This window comes from Gracilinanus agilis, chromosome 4 (assembly GCF_016433145.1).
Source record: "Gracilinanus agilis isolate LMUSP501 chromosome 4, AgileGrace, whole genome shotgun sequence".
NCBI lineage: Eukaryota > Metazoa > Chordata > Mammalia > Didelphimorphia > Didelphidae > Gracilinanus > Gracilinanus agilis.
Genome location: NC_058133.1, coordinates 250,849,724 through 250,869,819, shown reverse-complemented (window position 1 = coordinate 250,869,819; position 20,096 = coordinate 250,849,724). Strand labels below are relative to the sequence as shown.

Below are 20,096 nucleotides of genomic sequence, written 5' to 3'. Positions count from 1 at the left end.
CCCTTACCACTTTTCCACCAAGGAGCCAATACACAGAAGCTAAGGGCTTAAAAAAGAAAAGAGACATTGATGTGAGTCTTAATGGAAAACTGAGAGAAGGGGACCAAGAAGTGCGCTGGAATCCAGTGTTAGGAGCAGAACCCAAGAGGAATGGGGGGGAAAGACCTAAGAACCACATCTCCCAGCATGCAGTGGGAGCAATAAGCCCCACCTACCTCCCCCAGTTGTATTATGGGTGATGAGTCAGGGGTAGGGCTGGGCAGGGTTGGGCAAATCAATGTAGTAGAAGGGGGGAGGAGAAGTGGAAGGTCAGAGTCAAGGGAGGAGGTACCTTTGGCAGGCTCTGGCCAGGCAGGAGGCACCAAGCAGGAGATCGAGATGCAGGTTTCAAGAATGGTCCCCCAAGTGGGGCTCCAGCTGCTGAAGCAGGGGAAGGTCAGGTGAGCGAGTGAGGGGGTGATAGGAGGGACTGGGGAAGGTGGGGCAGGAAGAAAGCCCAAAGGTCCCCTCCATCTGCCATTCCCTTGGCTCCTAGTCTAAGGAGCCTCGGGGGAGGGGAATGAAAAGTTATTCTGGGATGAGGAGGGCAGTTGGGAATGGGGGTGGGGAGTGGAGGGGATTAGGGTAAAAGGGTCCCAATGCTAATCGCCTTGCCCTCTTGCCCAGCCCCCAGAGCTATGGTTCACTTTTGGGCATGAGGGCTACTCGTAACTACGCCAAAGAGGCCATGGAGGTAAGCTTGAAGGGTGTGCTGTGTTGGGCTGATCGAGAGGCTGGGGGGCTCCCCCTGGCTGTCTGCTGGGATCAAGCTGTTCTTCTGAGTCACCTGCTTCTGTGTTTAGCCCTGAAATTGGGGGAAAGGTCATGGGGGGGGGGGAAGAAATTGGGCCAAAGGTTACAGAATCTGTATTCCTCACCTTATACCATCTCAGTATCTCCTCACCTTGCCTTTGAACACTCTCATCTTCTAGTTCTCCCTTTATAGGGACACAGATCTAGAATTAGGAGTCTCAGAGGCCATGGCTTCCATATTCCCTATTTCTTCCTGGCCCCTGCCCTGGCAGCTCCCAGGATTTTACTCTTCCTTCCGTTCCCCATAGGTGGACAAAATGGGTTCTGTTTCCTCAACAGCCTCTGCAGTGGACAAAGATAACCCAACTATGGAGAGTGGGGTTAGTACTGGGAGAATATTTCTTTCTTCCATTCAACTTCCTGATATTTCCCCTTTCTTCCTGTCCCAGGGGTCCAAGTCGTTTGCTGTAGGGATGTTTAAAGGACAACTTACTACAGACCAGGTGTTTCCATACCCTTCAGGTAGACTATTATTCCTCTGGTAGGAGGTGGGTAGAGGAAGGTCAACTTTCTTAGGGTGATGTCCAATCTAACTGACCCTCTACCATTGTAGTGCTGAATGAGGAGCAGATGCAGTTCCTGAAAGAGTTAGTGGGGCCTGTGTCTCGATTCTTTGAGGTAAGGGCTGTGCATGGTGTGCCCTGATGGTGGTTAGGGCAGTTGAGGGGAGGGAGGTTGCCATTATGTAGTTTTTGTTTTTGTTTTAAATCCATTTCCTTTTGTCTTAGAATCAATACCAATTCCAAGGCAGTAGAGTGATAAGGGCTAAGCACTTGGGATTAAGTGACTTACCCAGGGTCACACAGCTAGGAAGTGTTTGAGGTCATATTTGAACCCAGGATCTCTCATCTCCAGGCCTGGTGCTGTATTCACTGAGCCACCTAACTGCCCCAATCATGTTTTTATTAGTGATTTACCCAAAGGCAGAGATGACCTATTTAGCAATTTTGTGGATAAGCTAAATCAGAGAGGCACAGCTAATAAACTGAATAACAAGAAAGAGGGAACCAAAAAATTCCCAGGAAGCTGGAAAGAGGGACTGAGTACATATAACAGAAAAAATTGTTACACCCCACAGTTGGGTTCACAAAGCTAGATTTACAAGGATAGGATGAAGGAATCATGACTAAAAACAATTTGTATGAAAAAGATCTGAGGGCTTTAGTTGACTTTAGTTCAGAATTCTGTACAAGTCACCAGAGGAATATGGTAGCTAAAGAACAAATCTGATTATAAGATGGATGACTATGAAACATAACATCCAGAACCAGAAAAACCCTGTTGTGCTCTACCCTAGTAAACCCACAGCTAGAATTTAGAGTTTACTTCTAGATTCAGTGTTTTAGGAAGGACAAACCAGAGTAGAACCAAAAGGTAGAGTGGGGTCATTAGAGGACAGGAGGCCATCTTATATAAATATGGTCAAAGGAAATGGGGTTGTTTAGCTGCCAGAAGAGATTTCTTTGAAAGGTATGGGGATACATAATAGCTGCTTTCAATTTGTCATTATACTAAATTTGAAAAGCATCAACAAACATTTCCATGTATGTATAAAAAAAAAACAGAAAAAGAGGATTTATACATGAAACTAAATTTCTTCACAAGTAGCTTGGGGTTTTTTGTTTGTTGGTTTTGTTTTTTTTTTAAGTCTATGGAAAATTCAACCTGTTATGCCAGGGATGTTGAGAGGATTCTGGTATATATACATAGCTAAATTGATCTAGGTGGCTTTTGGTCTTCTCCAAATGTTTTAGATTTTGTGATCCTGTGGCTTTTTTTCCCCCTTATATCCAGGAAGTGAATGACCCTGCCAAGAATGACAGCCTAGAAAAGGTGGAGGACTCTACCATGCAGGGGTTAAAGGAATTGGGAGCCTTTGGGCTCCAAGTGCCTTCTGAGCTGGGAGGTGTGGGTCTTTGTAACACACAGGTAAGACTTTCCATCCTCTCCCTAACCCTACGCTAAGTCAGAGCCTCCTATTCCCTACTTCCTCCATATTTTTATACTACCCTCTCTGACTATGACCTCTTTTCTCCTATGCCTCAAAGGACTGCCATAGCTTAAGTTTTTCAGTCCATATGCCTTCCTTGTTTCCTTGGGAAAGAGCTTCTATGAAGCTTGAACCTCTTTTACCCCTGAGACTAGGTGCTGAGGGAGCATGGTTAATAGGGAGCATGACCCCTGGAAACAGGGTCCAGTAATGCAGAAGCCCATGACTCGAAGCAGAGGGCAGAGGTATCTCTCGAAGCTGGCCTTCCCTCTCTGTTCTCCTCAGTGCCCCAAACCTGTCTTCTTTTCCCTAAGCTCCTTCTTAGCTTGGAGTCTCAGTCCTTTCTCTGTTGCAACTATTATCATAGTATCATAGGTTTTGAGCTTGGAAGGACGTGAAGCCTCCTTTCCCAACCCTTTCCAGATATCCACAGACTTCTATATCCAGACTAAAACTTATTTCACAATCCTTATCTCTCTCTTCCCCCTGGCCCCTCCAACTAGCTTTAAGCATATTTTCACAAGTATAGACCAAATCAGATGCTACCTACTCCTTATAGCTCTCTTGTATATGTTACCCTGGTTATGTCCCTAGTGTAACTTCCTGGCTACTTAGGGTTGGGGGGGGGGGGCAAGACATGTAATCTTTGGTTGCTAGTCCCAGTCAAACCTAAGACCCAGTCACCTTTCCTACCAGTACGCCCGCCTCGTGGAGATTGTGGGGATGCATGACCTTGGTGTGGGCATCACTCTGGGGGCCCATCAGTCCATCGGTTTCAAAGGTATTCTGCTCTTTGGCACTGATGCCCAGAAGAAGAAATATCTCCCCAAACTGGCATCTGGTAGGTGAGGCCAACAGAAGGAAGAGTTCAAAATTTGTTCAGGTGGAATCAAGAGTTTTAATAGCCTTCCCCAGAGCTAGCTACCACATGAAATCAGGGTTTCATCTTTGGGTGGAGGAGGGAGACAATGAGATTTGAAGGGGTTGAAGGCTGGGTATTACTGGAGTTAGAGGTGTAGATAAGATTATTGGTAGATTGGGGCCAATGCTAAAACCACTGGTTACTGCTAGGATGAACTGATGTGATTGTGGAAGGACAAGGTACCCAATAAGGGAATCACTAGGGATCCGCCTGTGGGCTAGGGGTATGTTGGGACTTAGAGTAGTGTTGTGTGGTCCTCTTTCCATAGTAACCTCTCTCCTCCCGTGACAGGAGAAAACTTGGCAGCTTTTTGCCTAACAGAACCCTCAAGTGGATCTGATGCAGCATCCATTCGAACTACAGCTGTACCCAGCTCCTGTGGAAAGTACTATACTTTAAATGGCAGCAAGATCTGGATCAGGTCATTTACCCCACCCTGGTTGGTTTGGTCCTACAAATCTCTACTCTATCCTCCCCCCATCTTATGCCTTACCTGACTCCCTCCCCTTGGAGCCTCTCTCCCCTCTGCTCCATCTCCCTCTCCTCTCCATATCCTGATCCAGTCCTCCCCACCTTTCCACAGTAATGGGGGTCTGGCAGAGATCTTCACAGTATTCGCCAAGACACCAATTAAGGATGAATCCAGTGGGGCAGTGAAAGAAAAGATCACGGCTTTTGTGGTAGAAAGAAGCTTTGGAGGAGTCACTAAGTGAGTTGCAGGGGAAAGAGGGAGGCAGTGGAGGGGGGACAGGTTGGGAAAATAAAACCTAATGGGGGAGACAGCTGGGTAGCTCAGTGGATTGAAAGCCAGGCCTAGAGACGGGGTTCAAATCTGGCCTCAGACACTTCCCAGCTGTGTGACCCTGGGCAAGTCACTTAACCCCCATTGCCTATCCTTACCACTCTTCTGCCTTGGAGCCAATACACAGTATTAACTCTAAGATGGAAGGTAAGGGTTTTAAAAAAACAAAACAAAACAAAAAAAAACAACCTAATGGGACCTGGGGACCCAGGACCAGTTTCTCCTTTCAAGCATGCTTGAAGTTTCTGTACAACATTAAGGCAACAAGGTGGGTAGGCTGGAGCTCAACATGCTGAGAACCAGAACGGTCTTAGTAGCTCACCCACCCCCTTTTATGCAAGTGACTGTATAGAACTTTGTTCCCACAAGATGGTGCCCCTGCTTTTTTACAGTCTGTCACTTCTCATTTTTCTATTCCATACTCATGCAGTGGGCCTGGTGAGAAGAAGATGGGAATTAAGGCTTCCAACACAGCGGAGGTGTTCTTTGATGGGGTGAAGGTGCCTGCAGAGAATGTGCTGGGGGACGTTGGAGGTGGCTTCAAGGTTGCAATGCACATCCTCAACAATGGAAGGTTCGGCATGGCTGCTGCCCTGGCTGGCACCATGAAGAGCATCATTGCCAAAGCAGTAAGTCCCCTGACATCCATGGTCTGCCAGTTTGGCCCAGTTTTTCTTTCCCCTCAAGTCTAATTGTCCCTTTTGAGGGCAGCTAGATGGCACAGTGGATAGAGCACCAGGCCTAGAGTTGGGAGGACCTGGGCTCAAATTTGGCCTTAGACACTTCCTAACTACATAACCCTGGGCAAGTCACTTACCCCTGATTGCCTAGACACAAAGTAAGTTGGGACTAACTTGAATGGATCTTCCTGCTAGTCCTAGCCTTCACCCCCATTTCTGCCCTGCCTCAAGGACTTAAGTGCCTAGAAGCAGCTCTCATTTTCTTATATGTGATTCTCTTCCGCAGCTTTAGCCTGAAAGGGAAAGGGAAATAATAAGCATTTATATAGTCCCTACTGTGAGGCAGACACTGCTTAGTGCTTTACAAATATTATCCTATTTGATTATTACAACAACCCTGAGAGGCAGGTGCTCCATTTTCCAATTAAAAGAAACTGAGGCAAACAGAACTTAAGTGACATTGCCAAAGCTAATGAGGAACTAAGACTGGATTTGAATTCAAGTCTTCCTGACTTCAGGTTCAATATTCTATCCACTGTGCCACCATCTGTCTCTGTATACCCCAACCTGACCTCCATAATGAAAGACTTTCTGCCTGTTCCTTGTCCTCTAACTTGGTTTGGAGGGATAGGAGTGGACAGGCCAAGAGAAGGGACTTGGGACTTGGAGTAGGGACTAGGAGTAGAATCCAAGATTCTAGTGTACCATGTCTTTGCCCCAGGTAGACCATGCTGCCAATCGTGTTCAATTTGGAGATAAAATCCATAACTTTGGGTTGATCCAGGAAAAGCTGGCTCGGATGGCTGTACTGCAGTATGTAACAGAGGTGAGAGACTGTCCCTGTCAGAGACTTCAGAGCAACCCCCCTTCCCTCCTTGGGTCCTCAGCCACCTCTCAGACCATCATCCCAAAGTGTGCCAAAAACTAGAATTCAATTTGATTAGGGTAAAAAGGCTGAAGGGAGATGAGATTGTCCTTCATGGATCCCTTCCCCCTTTGGAAAGCTTTTGAAATGGTGAGAGGCCCTGATTCTGTCAACTTGTATTCTGGTTATTCTGATGTGCAGACTGACGAGATGGTGACCCTGTGACCCTCTCCAGGGTTAGAAAGGCACTTAAGAGGGGTGTACCTTTTACTAGAGCCTTGGTTTTCTCCCTTTGGAAGTTAAGTACAATTCTTGATAAGCCCCTGTATGCCGAAAGGGTCCAAACTTATGTGGGTCCAAAATACCTCCTGGGAATTATAATTTGTCCCCAGATATGGGAAAGATTTGTTTTTTTTTTTTTAATGGGGCTCCTTATTTGAGTGGGAGGGTGGAATGGATGGGTTAAATCTTGTTTGGTTTGGGGATTTCAGAGATGAACCTAGTCTCTTCTCCCTTGCTCCCAACTTTATTGCCTCAGTCTATGGCTTACATGGTGAGCTCCAACATGGACCAGGGATCTAAGGACTTCCAGATAGAGGCAGCCATCAGCAAAATCTTTGGCTCGGTGAGGCCCTGGGATGTGCTAGTTGGAGAACAATGGGAGGAGAAAGGAGGGTCCATTAGGGTATGAGTTGAGGTGGGTATGGAGGCAGGGTTAACAAGGCTAAGGTACAGAATAAGCCTGGGGATAGTGTGGCTGGCTCTAACCCTCCATGTGTCCTCTCTCTACCTTCAGGAAGCAGCCTGGACAGTGACAGATGAGTGTATCCAGATCATGGGTGGCATGGGTTTTATGAAGGTATAACATCCCCCACTTGTACCATAGGTGTCTATGGGTAGAGATAATCATGAGACCCTCCCTGGCTGTGGGTGAAGTGGGTGGTGGTTCTAGGGGTGGGAAAAAATGGTCCCCATTTTTATACTGTCCCGCCGGTTTTCTTGCCTCTAGGAACCAGGTGTGGAAAGGGTGCTTCGTGATCTTCGTATCTTCCGAATCTTTGAAGGAACAAATGACATTCTGAGGCTGTTTGTGGCCCTTCAGGGCTGTATGGTAAGAGGGAATTGGGAAGAAGTAGCAGTGATGTGAGAATGTGAGTATTGTAGGGTCTTATGACTATATCCCCCCTCTTCCACAAACAGGACAAGGGAAAAGAACTCACTGGTCTTGGGAAGGCTCTGAAAAATCCATTTGGAAATGCTGGTCTTCTACTAGGAGAGGCAGGGAAGCAATTCAGGCGGTAAGGATATGGGACTCAGCTGAAGGAAATAGGGGAGGCTGGGGACTTGAGAAGTAGCTTGCCTTACAGTATCCTTCCTCCAGCCGGACAGGTATAGGCAGTGGCCTGAGTCTAAGCGGGGTTGTCCACCCAGAACTGAGTCAGAGTGGTAAGTTGGTGAGTAAAGGACTTAAGGTGGAGGGATGATAGATAATGTTGGGGAATTTGGGGGTATGTGTGGACCCCTCTTACGCCTCTTCCTCCTTCTCTAGGCAGTAGGAGCTCTGGAACAATTTGCTACAGTAGTAGAGGCCAAGTTGATAAAGTACAAGAAGGGGATTGTTGGTAAGACACCAAGACTATTCCCCCAAGCCCTTCTGATTTCCCTTATTTTCCCATGAGCAAACTCCCTCTGTCTCCCCTCCAGATGAACAGTTCCTCCTCCATCGATTAGCAGACTGTGCCATTGACCTCTATGCCATGGTGGTAGTACTTTCCAGGTAAGAAGCCAGCCAGACCTGGGGTGCCATATAGGGTGGGCCTATTCCATTCAATATCTTCCTTGCTTTCTCTCTCCCATCCCAGGGCTTCCCGCTCTCTGAGTGAAGGCCACTCCACAGCCCAACATGAGAAGATGCTCTGTGACACCTGGTGTATAGAGGTAAGGGCTATGTTGCCAGAGAGGAGGGGTGAGGGAAGGGACAATAACTTTCCTTTTTCATCCCTACATCTTCTCCTAGGCTGCAGCCCGGATTCAGGAGACCATAGCCAGCCTGCAGTCAGATTCCCAACAGCCCCAGCTCTTTCGAAATTTTAAGGGCATCTCTCAGGCGATGGTGGAAAAGGGAGGAGTGGTTACCAACAACCCCCTTGGCTTCTGAGCATTCTCAATTTCTTTTTCAAACTACCCCTTGTGTGCCTTTACTTTGGCCAAAGCCAGGGTTCTCATTTCATCCCTACCTCATACTAGCCAAAGCCCTTGAAAAGAGGGGACTGAAGTGACCAGACCTGTTTATCTCCTCTTAGTGGGGAGGGGGCCTAAAAATCTTCATTTCTGCCTTAAAAATGGGTGAGTTTCTCCTTCACAAAAAAAGTAAAGATTTCTAGCATGGAAAATCTTGTGTGAGATGTCTCTCCAAATCCCATTCCTTTCTTGGAGTCAAGAGATCTGTCTTACTAAGAAAAGAGCCAAAATCAATAAGAAATTCCCTTCTATTGCTTTATTTAGGGTTTTTTTTACACAAAAGTCTAAAATAAATAGCAATATAGGCAGCTATGGAGCCCTAGCTTGGGGCTCTTAAATTCTAAAGGCATGTGGAGATATGGTCCCCCAATATCCCAACCCTTTCCTTACTCCCCAACCATTTGGGCAAGAAAGACAAAGAGGATGGGAAGGGATTGTCATAGGGCTACTTCATTTCAGAAAAATATCTTTTTAAAGTATCAAAAAGTATAAGAAAAATGTATCTCCCCCCCCCAAAAAAAAGTTTATTATATAAAATCCTGTAACTTTGGGTCAGATCAGGCACTGTTGGTAGTAGCAACTCCTTAGTTAAATCACAAAAAACATGTTGGACTTGATGGTGTCCAGTAGCAAAACTGAGTCTTGGCTACAGAAATGTGAGGGAGAAGGGCTACTCACATGCTAAGAATTAACATCAAGACACAGATAGTACAAGAAAAACTGGTCAAATGGATAGGTAACATCTTACATGACATCCACAAAAAACTCACTAGGGTTGCCCATGGCCAGGTGGAAGCTCTGTCGGCTGGCAGTTAGCTCAGGTGGTACAGAACCCAGGTCTCGAACAGGAGGTGCTCCAGGGGGCTGAACTGCTGGGGGTGGTGGAGGTGGCATCATAACTACCATCATGGGGTTATATGGTAGTGCCACACCTGGAGGCGGCCCATAGGGATGGAGATTAGGATGAGAACGAAGGCTGCTGCCACCCCCACCTAGTCCCCTGGGTGGAGGAGGGGTGGCATCACCAGAATCCCCACCCCAGTGAAGGCTGCCACCACGGCTTGATGGCTCTGATTCACTACCACTGCCTGATTTGGATTCCGGACCTCGATCTTCTGGCCTCCCAGTACGTCCTACACCCCCATCACTTCTTGTAGATCCACTGCTCCGGCTTCCTGGGAGGATAGAGTGGGAGTATTTAGAACATTCACAGGAACACTGTGGACATTCCCCTTCTACTCCCATCTATACCTGGTATCTAGCACCTCTGGTACTACCTACCCAGCCATCCTAAGCTCATCTGATAGCCAATTTACCTTCACTATGCTGGCTGCCAGCACTGCCCCCTCCTCCATAGCTGTAGGATGAAAGCTCATGATAAGGGGGAGGCTGGGGGCTGTAGGGATGTGGGGCTGGATACTGGTAGGAGAAAGTAGGCAGCAGGGGCCATGGTGTGGCCCCAGGCAGGGGAGCCAGTGTGTCCTGGTCAGAAGCTCCACTTGATCCATCATTATCATTCAGAGAGAGGTTCACAAGGTCTGTAGGGATAGAACAAGCTGGTTCAAGAATCTAAGCTCTTCAGCCTCTATGCTAGGGAGAGCTGGTTTTTTTCAAGGGCATATTAGAAAACTGGGATGGTTGGGACCAAGGGAGGAAGACTGTTCTGCAAATCCAAGTTTCTCAAGGCCCCTTGGACAAGGGAAGAATCAGTTTTCATAGGATTTAGAGATGGAGAGGAGCTTATTTTTTAGAAATAAGGAATCTGTCCTAATAATTTACCCATAGCCAGACAGGTTTGAGTTAGCAGAGCTGTGATTCAAACCTAGGCCTCCATGTCCAGCATTCCATTCCATCTGCCCCCCAACCCTGAATCAGAGAGAATGAATAAGGCTTGGAGTCTGGGAGGGATAGAAGTCAAGGCAGGGCACTTCTCAGTCAGGGAGGGTTGAAGGCTCCCAAGTCAGGAAGTGGTAAAGGAAGGAATGTCTTACAGCTTTCACAGCCTCCACTGAGGTCCCCAAAGACATAGTAACACTGTTCAGAAAAGGTGATCTTGTTGACAGTATGCCGGATGAGGCCTGCTTTGAGCAACCCACTGGCATATTTCCTTGCCTCCCGACGTTCAGGGAACCCTTCCACATGGTGGTAAAGCCAGTCCACTACATCTGAGCCTGTTGTAGACCAGGATGCAAAAATAAATCACAAAGGGCAACATGGACCCCAACTCAGCCCATTTCAGCCATTCCCTACCCTCTTGTTAGCCCTACTTACCCAGAAAGGCATTAGGAATGGTTATCTTAAGCCACATTCTGTCCCGGACTTCCAGTCCAGACTCAGGTGCTGCCATCGCCTTGGTTACAGATGCCATGTCTGTGTGTATAGAGAGGCTACGTTCTTCACAACCTAAGGGGAAAAAAGTACTCAGAGGGCAGGGAATAGGACCCATCTCTTCTGGGCAGAATAATCCAGAAAATAGTCTCAAGAACATGGAGTGGCCACGATAAGCCAAAGATGTTATATCCTTCGGGAAGGTCTAGTATCAAGGACTTTTTCCCTTGTTGGAAGGAGGAGGAGGAGGGCCTTACCATCAGGCAGGGAAGAGCCTGAAGTAATGGTGCTCATAGAAGAAGAGCCTGGGTAGGCAGGGAAGGCACCAGTGAGTGCTGCTGAATGGGAGACCCAAGCTGCAGGGTCAATAGGCTGGATTGGTTCATCTGAGAGGGAAGAACACAACAGAAGATCAGAATAGAATTGCTTCATTTTCAAGACCCACTTGGGCTTTGAGTTTATATACCCTACTACTCCTTAGTTTCCTTTGTTGCCAAAGATTCAGGACTCTCCTAGTTCTCCCTAAGCCACTGGTTTTATGCCCTCTTCCAACCTCCAAAACACAAGAGATCACTCACTTCTTGGGAGTGTGAAGTAGGCCTGAGGGGACGGATCCCAGCATTTAGCCACAGTCAACACGATGGGGCTGTGAGGGAGGAAGGGCTGGTCAGTAGTAGACTGGAATGACAGTGTCATGTAAGGGCAGAATACAGGACAGAGTAGTGGGAAATTTGAGGAAAGAAAGACTTTAGGGAAATGGGTTATAGAAAGAGGAAGAGCAGAGAACTGAGGTGGGAGAAAGGGGGAGGGAGTCAGAGGTAAGAGAAGTGCCAGGGGAAAAGAGCTGAGAAGACTAGTGTGAGGGTTGTTCTTCGCCTCACCCAGGCTTGTGCACAATCTCTCTCAGCACCCGTACAGCATCATCATTACTCATGTTCTCAAAGTTCATGTCATTCACCTGGGGAATAAAGAGAATCAAGGTGAAAGAGAGGCTAAAGGCCCAAGAAAGGGGGAAAATCTCTGTGATGATGCACACCTGCAGCAGCATGTCCCCTGGTTCAATTCGCCCATCTGCAGCCACAGCACCACCCTTCATGATGGAGCCGATGTAGATGCCACCATCGCCACGCTCATTGCTTTGGCCCACAATGGAGATGCCCAGGAAATTGTACTTCTCTGTGGAGGCATTTTGTTTGGTAGTTTGATTCCCCATCCTCTGGAGGCTCAGATGAACAGGCCTCCAATAAAACAGTCATAAAAGTCATTTAAAAGTCCTAGCAATCTATCTCCCATACACGACCACCTCCCAGCCTAGGGTCCCAGGCATCCAACTGCCCCCATACCCATGTTGAGCGTGACTGTGATGATGTTGAGAGACATGGTGGAATCTGTTACACTGCTGAAGGATGAGGTCTGTGGTAGGGAGGAAACAAGGAGAGTTGAGGAAGTTTCATTCCTTTCTGGAACTAAAATGTTCAGCTTTTTTCCTTCTCCCACCTCCTTTTCCCCCTTCTATTTCAACCAGGTCTCCATTTCCCACTTCTACCCATTAGTTTCCCTTAGAAGTGTCTGGCCACATCACCCTCTCTAGTCGAGGTGGCCGCTGTTTTCTCCTCCGACGGTGTCTCTTTAAGAGTCGGGAGGCACTGCTCTGCTCTGTGGAGCTACTGAACCTAACAGGGCAAAAAAAGATCAAGAATCTTAAGAAAAGCAGTAAGACAGACCATGTGAGCTTCACTTGGGCAGGGAAACAATAGTGGGGAACAAAACAAGAAAGGGAGATGTAAGCCATAAGAAAGACAAGAAGAAAAAGAAAGGGAGATATAAGCCATACCTGCTCATGGTATCATCCTCATCTGAATCTCCCAGGCTGGTGTTCTCTAGTTCACTAGTTAGGAGAGTAGAGGAGCTCTCATAACCAGCTAGGTGTCGCTCCAAGCGGGAAGAACCATTAGGTCGGTGGCCACCACCTGGTTGGATACAGGGATTTTAGGGGGCTGGACTTTTGATCCAGGTCAGGTCCCTGGTTCTCTCTCCTTGTGGACCTAGATGTGCATACTGCACAAAACACTCTTCCTTTTCTCAGAATTTAGGAGTGTAACTGCTCTCACCACCAACATGATCGATGCTCTCTCTCCTCCTAGATCGATCCCGTCTCAGTGATATCACTGATTCTGTTTCTGTCTCAGGCTCTAGGTTTTCTCGGCTGCTAGATACATTAGGGCTAGGAATAAAGTGGGATCAGAGAAGGAGGTTAAAGAGATGGGGTCTCTCCTAAAAGCAATGGTCATTAGCTAGCCCCAGAAACCTATGTTATTTCCTTCCCTTACTCCCACTCCCATCACCAACAAGATTTCCCAGGACTCACTGGAAAGATGGAGGCCTTGAGTCCCCAATGCCACTAGTCCTCTCAGGGGGGAGGGGAGGCAGTGGTGGGGGTGGAGATGAGGGTTCGGCTTGAGGCTCAGGAGCTGGGGGGGTGTTCTCTGGCTGAGGGTTATCTGAGGATACAAGCTACAGAGGTAGGGAACAAGGATGGAAAAGGGCTTGTTAGGAAAGGTCAGAACAGGGTAAAAGTTCTGGTGGGGAAATAATAAGAGGGAGGGAGATGGGGATGAGGCCAAGGAAAACCTAGAAAGGGACCCAAAAAGAAAAAATAAAAACCTGCAAGTGCCTAAGAAAAGGAGCTCAAGAGTCACATGAATGATAAAACAGGGTTTATAAGAATGAAAAGTTGTTTTGAAGGAGGGAAATAGGAAAGTCAGAAAGCCCTCTGGTAATTTGGAAGAAGGAGGGTCCACCCACAACTCAAGATACCTTACCCAAGAGACTACCCTCCCATTGAAGCAGGGCAATCGGGCGTTGTCATCTGAAATCTCCTCTTTCACCACTCTGCAAGAAGATTGGAACAGTCAACAGTGCTAAATGAAACAGTGCCATTCCAAAAGTTCTCCCTTTGAGCATACCAGTCTTCTTTCTGAGCCTCTCCTAACTGGAGGTGGGTGAGAGGGTGGTCTTTTAAAGACTGTTATTATTTCCCTTCCCTACTTGTAGAGGACCAGCTCCTTCATATTGGCAACAGTACAGCCTCCCATCTCATAATTTCTTCCTACCATCTTCCTTCTCTTTTCAAACAATGTTAGGAACTTGGCAGGAGTTCTGAATGTTTCTAGGTCTATTTCAAACTCCTTAGCTTAACCTTCAAGGGTCACCCCTCACCAAAGTCACCCAATCACCATTATAACTATTACCCCAGTTAAATAAATATGGTCCCTCTTTCTTTTACCCCTACTTTGTTCTTTGCAGAGACATATCCCTCTAATTCCCCAAATCCATGCCTCTTCCTAATTCTTTTCCAATGGGAGCCATGATTGACCCCATTGACTCCCATCTTTCATTCCACCATTACCTTACTGGCACTCATGTCTGGAGGTCTGTCCAGTCAGTAAGCATCCATTTGAATGCTCAATCCTCCCCCTCTCCTCCCTTGACCTATGTCTAGATCCACTCAAACATATATACCATCTGCACTTGGATTTCTGACTGTCTAGGTAAGCACCCTAATCAGACTATCTGAAGGTAGGCCCTGCCTTCTGGCACTCGTGGGAACTAATTCATTAGATCCCAAACTCCAAAGGTATGACAACTTTTCTGCTCTCCTTAGCAAAAGGTACCATGCAATGCAAACTTATAAAGATCCACTAATTCAAATGTCCAAATTTCTTAACCTTCCTTTCCTCTGAAGATCACTTTGATCCGGGGCTACCATATCTTCTCCTCAGTGACCAAACTGCTTTTGTCTCTTAACAGTACATCATCCATAACTAGCCCTTCAGTCTAGTATGTTCTGGAAGCCTCACTCACAGCCCTAACTAAGCCATTCTGACTATCTCCCCAGGCTGAGCTTCATTCAAAGCCATTTACCTACTACTGGGACAAGGACATTCCCTGGCATTATCCCAGTACAGATATAGTATCCCCAATCAATCCCTAGCACCAGCCTCATCATCAATATCTTTAACGTAGCACTTTTTGTTTAAGCGATCTAACTGGATCCGGACAATAAGTGTGAGAGAGAAATGGTACAAACATAGTTGCCGCCTAGCTAGGGAGCCGGTGAGGAGAGAAAGCCAGACTCCAAGTCTAGAGACTATTTCTGACTGACACTTAAATCTGTTCGACTCCGTGCAAAGACACAACCTCAAAGTGCCTCAATTTCCTTGTCTGCAAAACAAAGCTTAATTCAATTTCAAGAGCGTTCAAAATGGAATTATGACTTTTGAAACACACCGTATTATTTCCCGACCTATTCTCCCAAGTTTCTTGAAGCCCAGTGCCATTCTTCCCGGTTTTACACAGCGGGTAACTGAGGCTTAGAGAGAAGACCCCGGTCGAAGACCGGGCTCGTCCCGCCGGAGGGAAGGCAGCGGCCCCTCGGACCCCGCGCCTCGGCCGCCGCCTCCGCCACGCCTCCCGGCCGCTCGGGCGGGCCCTGGGCCCCGCGCTCACCCGAAATCCTGGTCCATTGACTTGAAGTAGTACTTGGCCCCAGCGGGGCGCTGCAGAACGCTCTTAAAGTCTCCCAAGGTGATGCGCTCGGCCGGGACCGGGATCTTGACCAAGTACGGGGTCTCCTCCTCGTCCAGATGGTAAATCACCTTCGTCTCGCCAGCCCCACCGAGTCCAGCGCCGCCGCCGCTGCCCGCCATGGTCCCGCCCGCGCCGCCCTCCCTGTCTCGAAGATCCCCTTCTCCTCTCCCTCCAGACCGAGCCCAGCCGCCGCCGCGCCTGCGCACACGAGCACCTAGGCGAGCCAACCGAACCAAAGTAGACGAAGCGAAGGGGGGGGAGGCGGAGCCCAGCTCCGGGACCGACTTCCCCCCCAACCGGCCCCGCTTACACTTTCAAAGTAGACGCCCTCCCGGTTCTTCCCCCTCCCACTACCACCCCTCCAACCCGGCCCCATGCCACACACTTCCCACTGCCGCCCCCTCACGTGACACAAAGCGCCTCACTTCCGGCTTCTCAGCTTCCTCAGTCACGCGAGGACTCCCCAGCCTCTGCCCACCCACAGAGATACCGTCCCTCCCCCACAAGACTTCCACCCCCTCTTCCCTCATCTCCAGCCTTCCAATCCCCAGTCAAAAGGGCTCCGCCCCTAAAATTACCTCCAGCTCTCACTTGGGCATTAGGACCAAGACAACCCATCTTTCTTAAAAAAACCATCAAACATCTTCTAGTCCTTCCCTGCCCCTATACAGCTTCACCCTTCCGTGCTCCCTTTCCGGCCACTGACCATCCCCGTCACACACATCGCCCCCAAATCTCTACTCTCGACTAGGGACTTTCCCACTATGGAATTATATCGGAGTGTCTAAACCAGGAGACCTGGAAGAGCATCTAATTCCAATCCTTTCATTTTTTAGAGCAGGAAAACAGGCTAGATCTCAGTCTGGGGGATGAGGTGAGGGCACGATGCTCTCCATACTCTGTTCGCCCTTCCCTTCTATAACAGGCACATATCTTCCAAGAAGGATAGCCAAGGGTCACAGGGCTATAAACACAAAAGAGCCCACTTTGTTTTATTTACAAACACGCTGTATGTACAAGCAGCTGGCCAATATTATTAAAACAAAGAAGTGGGTAGGTGATAGAAGTATCACCAGCCCCACACAAAAGACAGAGACCCATGTGTTACCTTCCTTTAGGCCACTGGAGCCAGAAGGAGGTTTTTCAAAAGAAATGGGAGAGGGGGTTCAAGAAAATAAAAGGTAAGAGTCCAAACAAAGGATGGAGGAAGAGGGTGGGCAATGCTATATTACACTAGAGGTATAGACAACTGCCTCACCCCACCCTGATTCCAGCCCTATTGTGGGCTGGTGGATATGGGAGTAAGCAGGGTGAACTGGCAGAACAGTGAAGGGATGAAGTAGGGAATCTTTAGAATAGGGACACCTTCCTGTTCAATAGGTCGAAATTCAAGTCCTAAAGGCTTTAGGGAAAGACCCATTCATTCCCAAGCAAGCCTTCCTTGAGAATCCCCACCCCACAATGGGACAATGTTCAAGTCCCAATGGATCAGTGGCAATGGCAACATAGGGACCCCATCTCTGTGATGATATCTGTGAAGAGTTCCAACTTGAAGTAGGAGAGGTTGGGGTGGGTCCTAGGGCTCTCCAGGTTTGGAGAGCCCACCAGACCGACGGGCCTCTGGCCGCAACTCCTTGCACTTCTGGCAGTAAAATATGTCAGGGACGTTGGTCTTCTTAATCTTAGCACATGAAAGATGGATCCATGTTCCACACAAACTGCACTCAATCATAGGCCTCCCTGCAAAGGGCTTCTGGCAATAACAGGTGATCAAGTCCCATGAGTCATCACCTGGGAGAAGGGATGGTTGTGATCAGGTTCTGCTGAGGACTCTGTCTACAGAAATTCAAGCATTCCCCCATCCCAAAGAACCCACTCCCTTCAGGGACAAAAGTGTATGTCCTTTTCTATTCCCACCCCTTCTACCCAGTGCACTCCCTTAAATACCCATTCTTACCTGATTCTACCATGATGTCCTCATCCATTACCCGCATTTCACCCTCACTGGAGCTCCCATCCCCATCCTGGCTCGTCTCTGTGCTCCCCACTTCCTTGGCTTCACTTTCAGTAGGGATACCTCCTGGGGGGGTTGAAGTGAGGGGCCGGGGGGCCTCAGGGGGTGGTGGGAGTACAGAAGCTGGGGCCTCACCCCCACAACTGCCTGCTACTGCTGTTGTCACCGATACCATTTCATCATCTTCCTCCTCCTCCTCCTCTTCCTCTTCCTCAGAGTCTGTGTCACTGGGAAGAGCCCGAGGGGGCCCAGAAGGGGGGGGTCGATCCCCCCTCTCCGGCTTTTTCAACTTTCGCTTCTTACTCTTCTTTATTCGGGACCTCTTCTCGCCATCTGCAGGAGCTGACCGGGGTCTCCGAAGCACTCCAAAGCTTCCTCCCCCACCTGGACCCAACTTTCGGTTCTTTCGGTCCTTTTTTCGGGAGGGTTGAGGGAGATCCTCCTGGGAAGCAATGACAGGGGTAAGGGTGGTAGGGTGGCGAGGGGCATGTGTTGGGGGTGCAGGGACCAGAGGTGGTGCCACTTTGGGTCCATCCAGGTCAAAGAGAGAGTCCTTAAGCTTCATCTTTTCAAGGAGGGTAGCATTGTCAGAGGCCTGCAGTCTAGGAAAGGTGGGCCCTGGTGGAGGGGGCCCTGCTTGAGCAGCCCTCCTCTTGGAAGACTTGGCCTTTTTGACAAAAGTCTGGATGGTTCGAAGGTCTGAAGGGGCTGAATCCCAGCCATCACTATCTGCAGCACTCTCTCCCCGAAATGGTGAACTAGAGCCAGAGGCTGGCCAGTCACTTTCCTAGGAGTGATCAAGAAAATGTTAGCTACCCCCTTTCAACAAAGTTCGAGCTCTATTCCCCACACCTGCAAACACATCATACTTAACCACAACCAAGGACCAGCCAACTAATACCCTGGGTCTCTTACATAGTTAACTTCTCCAAGCCCAACCAATTAAGGCACCTACCTAACCCACCTCCCCTGATACAAACTGTTCAACCCCTAAGCCAACCCCGGCCCTAAACACTTTCATGAAATCTCTGTCTTTAGGACTCCTCCTGATCCAATACCCTAACCTTAATTATAATAGTAATAACCACTCAAGAGTACACAGCACTTTAAGGTTTGCAAATGGATTTTCTTATAACTGACAAGCAGACAGTTTAAGTGTCATTTTAATTTTACAGATGTCTATGATCATTGCTAATAATCACCTTGGACAAGATTTGAACCAAGGTCTCCTGATACCCAATAACCTTCTTACCTACTTCTCCACAAGATCCCAAGAGTGCTCCAACTCAGGACCCTCAGAAACTTTTCTGACATACCCAAAATCCAGAACAAAACCACCATTGACCAAATGCCCTCTTTCCCAAAACCTGCCCCACCCAATAACTACCAGCATTAATCCTTTCTCCATTACTTTTGAATGCCCAAAACTTCTCCATTTTCAATATCCTTCAATTCTCCATCCTACCACATCTCTCAACTCCAGATTCAACTGTCCTAACTTTCTAGATTTATTTCCATAACTACCCCCAGAATTCCCCTTTAACTCTCTAAATCTTACTTTATCCTTCTCCCCCCTACCTCATGCAAATACTTCATGTCCCACCCCTACCTCTTTGCTGGAAGGGATGTAGCCAGCATATGCCAAGACAAAACTGCAAAATTTGTTGAAATCCTCAATTGTTCGCCTTCGTTTTTCAGGGGGCTACAGAAAAAGGAAACAAATATTCGAGGGAGATCAGACACTTGGATCCTCAAAAGATCTGAAAAGACTGAAAAGTCTGGTTCCCTAAGAAGGATACTTAGGTTGGGGGTTAGGAAGGGAAATCTTACCTGGGCCTCTGGCTTCAGGTTTGGAGGAAGATCTGGTGGAAAACAAACAAACAAATAAATAAATAAATAAGATGAGTCAAGGGACTGGAAAAGTATACATGTTCCTTTCCCCCCAACATTATTACTCTTTAAGGAACCAACCTCTCCTCCTTTCCTTCGCACAGGAGGGAGGACTGAATGATTCTGCTTCTACTTTCTTCCCAACTAATTTTCTCTATTTCACTGCCCAGTCTTCTGTGTGCCTGACTTGTATTTGCCCTTCCACATCAATGTTTTTCAAGGTTCTCCTCTACTTGTTTCCTAGTCCCAAAGGCCCCTGGCTCACCCTCTGCCCTTTTTAAGAGGCTCCTCACTCTTTATCCTTGGATTGGGACACTCCCACACACCTTCAGATGCTGAGCCCCTCTATTCTCTTGAGTTCTCTTTTCAGACCATTTTACACAGAACTTGTGTTCCCACTCCTCAAAGCTCTCAGATTTGGTCTAGTCTCATTACTCCCCTCCACATCAATAGTTTGCCAGAGCTTATTCTCAGGCCTGGACATGCGGTTCACCTCCCCCAACTCAATTTGATGGTTCCCCAGGCCCTATTATTCTTTAATTTGTAGACCTTTAGTTTAGTGCTCAGTCCATACTCTATCACCACCCCAGTCACATTACCCCACACCCTAAAACTCTCCATTCCCTCCAACCTCCTCCTCCCAGTTTCAGGCTTCTCAGCCTCCCCTCCGGGAGGGGTGGGGGAGGGAAGTGCCCTCTGGCTCCTCCGTTTCCAGTCTCTTCTGCCGCTCCCTCCAATCCATTTTCTCCCAACTAAAGTGCCCCCTACCCACTGACGCCCGGACAAATCTCCAGTTCCTGGTCATCATGGCCCTTCCAGCCCCCGCCAATCAACTCCCCGGCTCCAGCTCCCCAGCCACCCTTCCCCTCCCCCAGCAGCTCCCAGACTCCACAGCCACCCCCCCCATCCAGCAGTTACCCAG

At 48.2% G+C, this 20,096-nt stretch overlaps 3 protein-coding genes across 7 annotated transcripts in view; 1 reads left to right on the top strand and 2 right to left on the bottom strand.

Moving 5' to 3' along the window:
- The first annotated feature begins 285 nt into the window (after nt 1–285).
- On the top strand, nt 286–8,504 carry ACADVL (acyl-CoA dehydrogenase very long chain). 2 transcript variants are annotated; one of them, XM_044672966.1, is made up of 19 exons: nt 298–440; nt 667–733; nt 1,242–1,314; nt 1,406–1,470; nt 2,647–2,781; nt 3,539–3,683; nt 4,056–4,185; nt 4,348–4,473; nt 4,997–5,195; nt 5,968–6,072; nt 6,650–6,736; nt 6,908–6,970; nt 7,121–7,222; nt 7,312–7,409; nt 7,493–7,565; nt 7,661–7,733; nt 7,816–7,888; nt 7,974–8,049; nt 8,129–8,504. In XM_044672966.1, exons 1-19 carry the CDS (start codon nt 379–381, stop codon nt 8,267–8,269), a joined length of 1,893 nt encoding a protein of 630 aa, XP_044528901.1. In that variant the 5' UTR covers nt 298–378; the 3' UTR covers nt 8,270–8,504. The 2 variants fall into 2 exon arrangements, 1 of the variants encoding a protein (XP_044528901.1); XR_006506080.1 differs by lacking the exon at nt 8,129–8,504 and having other exon boundaries at nt 286–440; nt 7,493–7,557; nt 7,974–7,992.
- Nucleotides 8,505–8,593: 89 nt separating this feature from the next.
- DVL2 (dishevelled segment polarity protein 2) lies at nt 8,594–15,565 on the bottom strand. 4 transcript variants are annotated; one of them, XM_044672962.1, is made up of 15 exons: nt 15,190–15,565; nt 13,503–13,572; nt 13,049–13,194; nt 12,792–12,904; nt 12,515–12,650; nt 12,263–12,353; nt 12,024–12,093; nt 11,717–11,856; nt 11,562–11,638; nt 11,259–11,326; nt 10,938–11,066; nt 10,624–10,755; nt 10,344–10,523; nt 9,669–9,890; nt 8,594–9,527 (listed from the first exon to the last, which is right to left on the bottom strand). In XM_044672962.1, the coding sequence occupies exons 1-15, from the start codon at nt 15,387–15,389 to the stop codon at nt 9,097–9,099; spliced, it is 2,205 nt and encodes a 734-aa protein (XP_044528897.1). In that variant the 5' UTR covers nt 15,390–15,565; the 3' UTR covers nt 8,594–9,096. The 4 variants fall into 4 exon arrangements, with proteins under 4 accessions (XP_044528897.1, XP_044528898.1, XP_044528900.1 ...); XM_044672963.1 differs by having other exon boundaries at nt 12,795–12,904; XM_044672965.1 differs by having other exon boundaries at nt 10,356–10,523; nt 12,795–12,904.
- Nucleotides 15,566–16,226: 661 nt separating this feature from the next.
- The window catches only part of PHF23 (PHD finger protein 23), an 18,963-nt gene continuing 15,093 nt past the window's right edge, over nt 16,227–20,096 (bottom strand). The window contains exons 2-5 of the mRNA XM_044675233.1: nt 19,115–19,287; nt 18,894–18,986; nt 17,228–18,071; nt 16,227–17,061 (exon numbers count right to left, since the gene is read on the bottom strand). Of these exons, the coding sequence (XP_044531168.1) occupies nt 16,847–17,061; nt 17,228–18,071; nt 18,894–18,986; nt 19,115–19,287 (1,325 nt within the window). The 3' untranslated portion in view covers nt 16,227–16,846. The remainder of the gene's footprint in view (nt 17,062–17,227; nt 18,072–18,893; nt 18,987–19,114; nt 19,288–20,096) is intronic.

Excerpts from the sequence above, each read along its gene's own strand:
- ACADVL (XM_044672966.1), top strand. The coding sequence starts at position 379 with ATGCAGGTTTCAAGAATGGTCCCCCAAGTGGGGCTCCAGCTGCTGAAG. Across the intron at positions 6,073-6,649 it reads TACTGCAGTATGTAACAGAG|TCTATGGCTTACATGGTGAG; the intron begins GTGAGAGACTGT and ends TTATTGCCTCAG. Across the intron at positions 8,050-8,128 it reads GTGACACCTGGTGTATAGAG|GCTGCAGCCCGGATTCAGGA; the intron begins GTAAGGGCTATG and ends ATCTTCTCCTAG.
- DVL2 (XM_044672961.1), bottom strand. The coding sequence starts at position 15,389 with ATGGCGGGCAGCGGCGGCGGCGCTGGACTCGGTGGGGCTGGCGAGACG. Across the intron at positions 12,354-12,514 it reads GAGGATGATACCATGAGCAG|GTTCAGTAGCTCCACAGAGC; the intron begins GTATGGCTTATA and ends TTGCCCTGTTAG. Across the intron at positions 11,327-11,561 it reads GAGATTGTGCACAAGCCTGG|CCCCATCGTGTTGACTGTGG; the intron begins GTGAGGCGAAGA and ends CCTCCCTCACAG.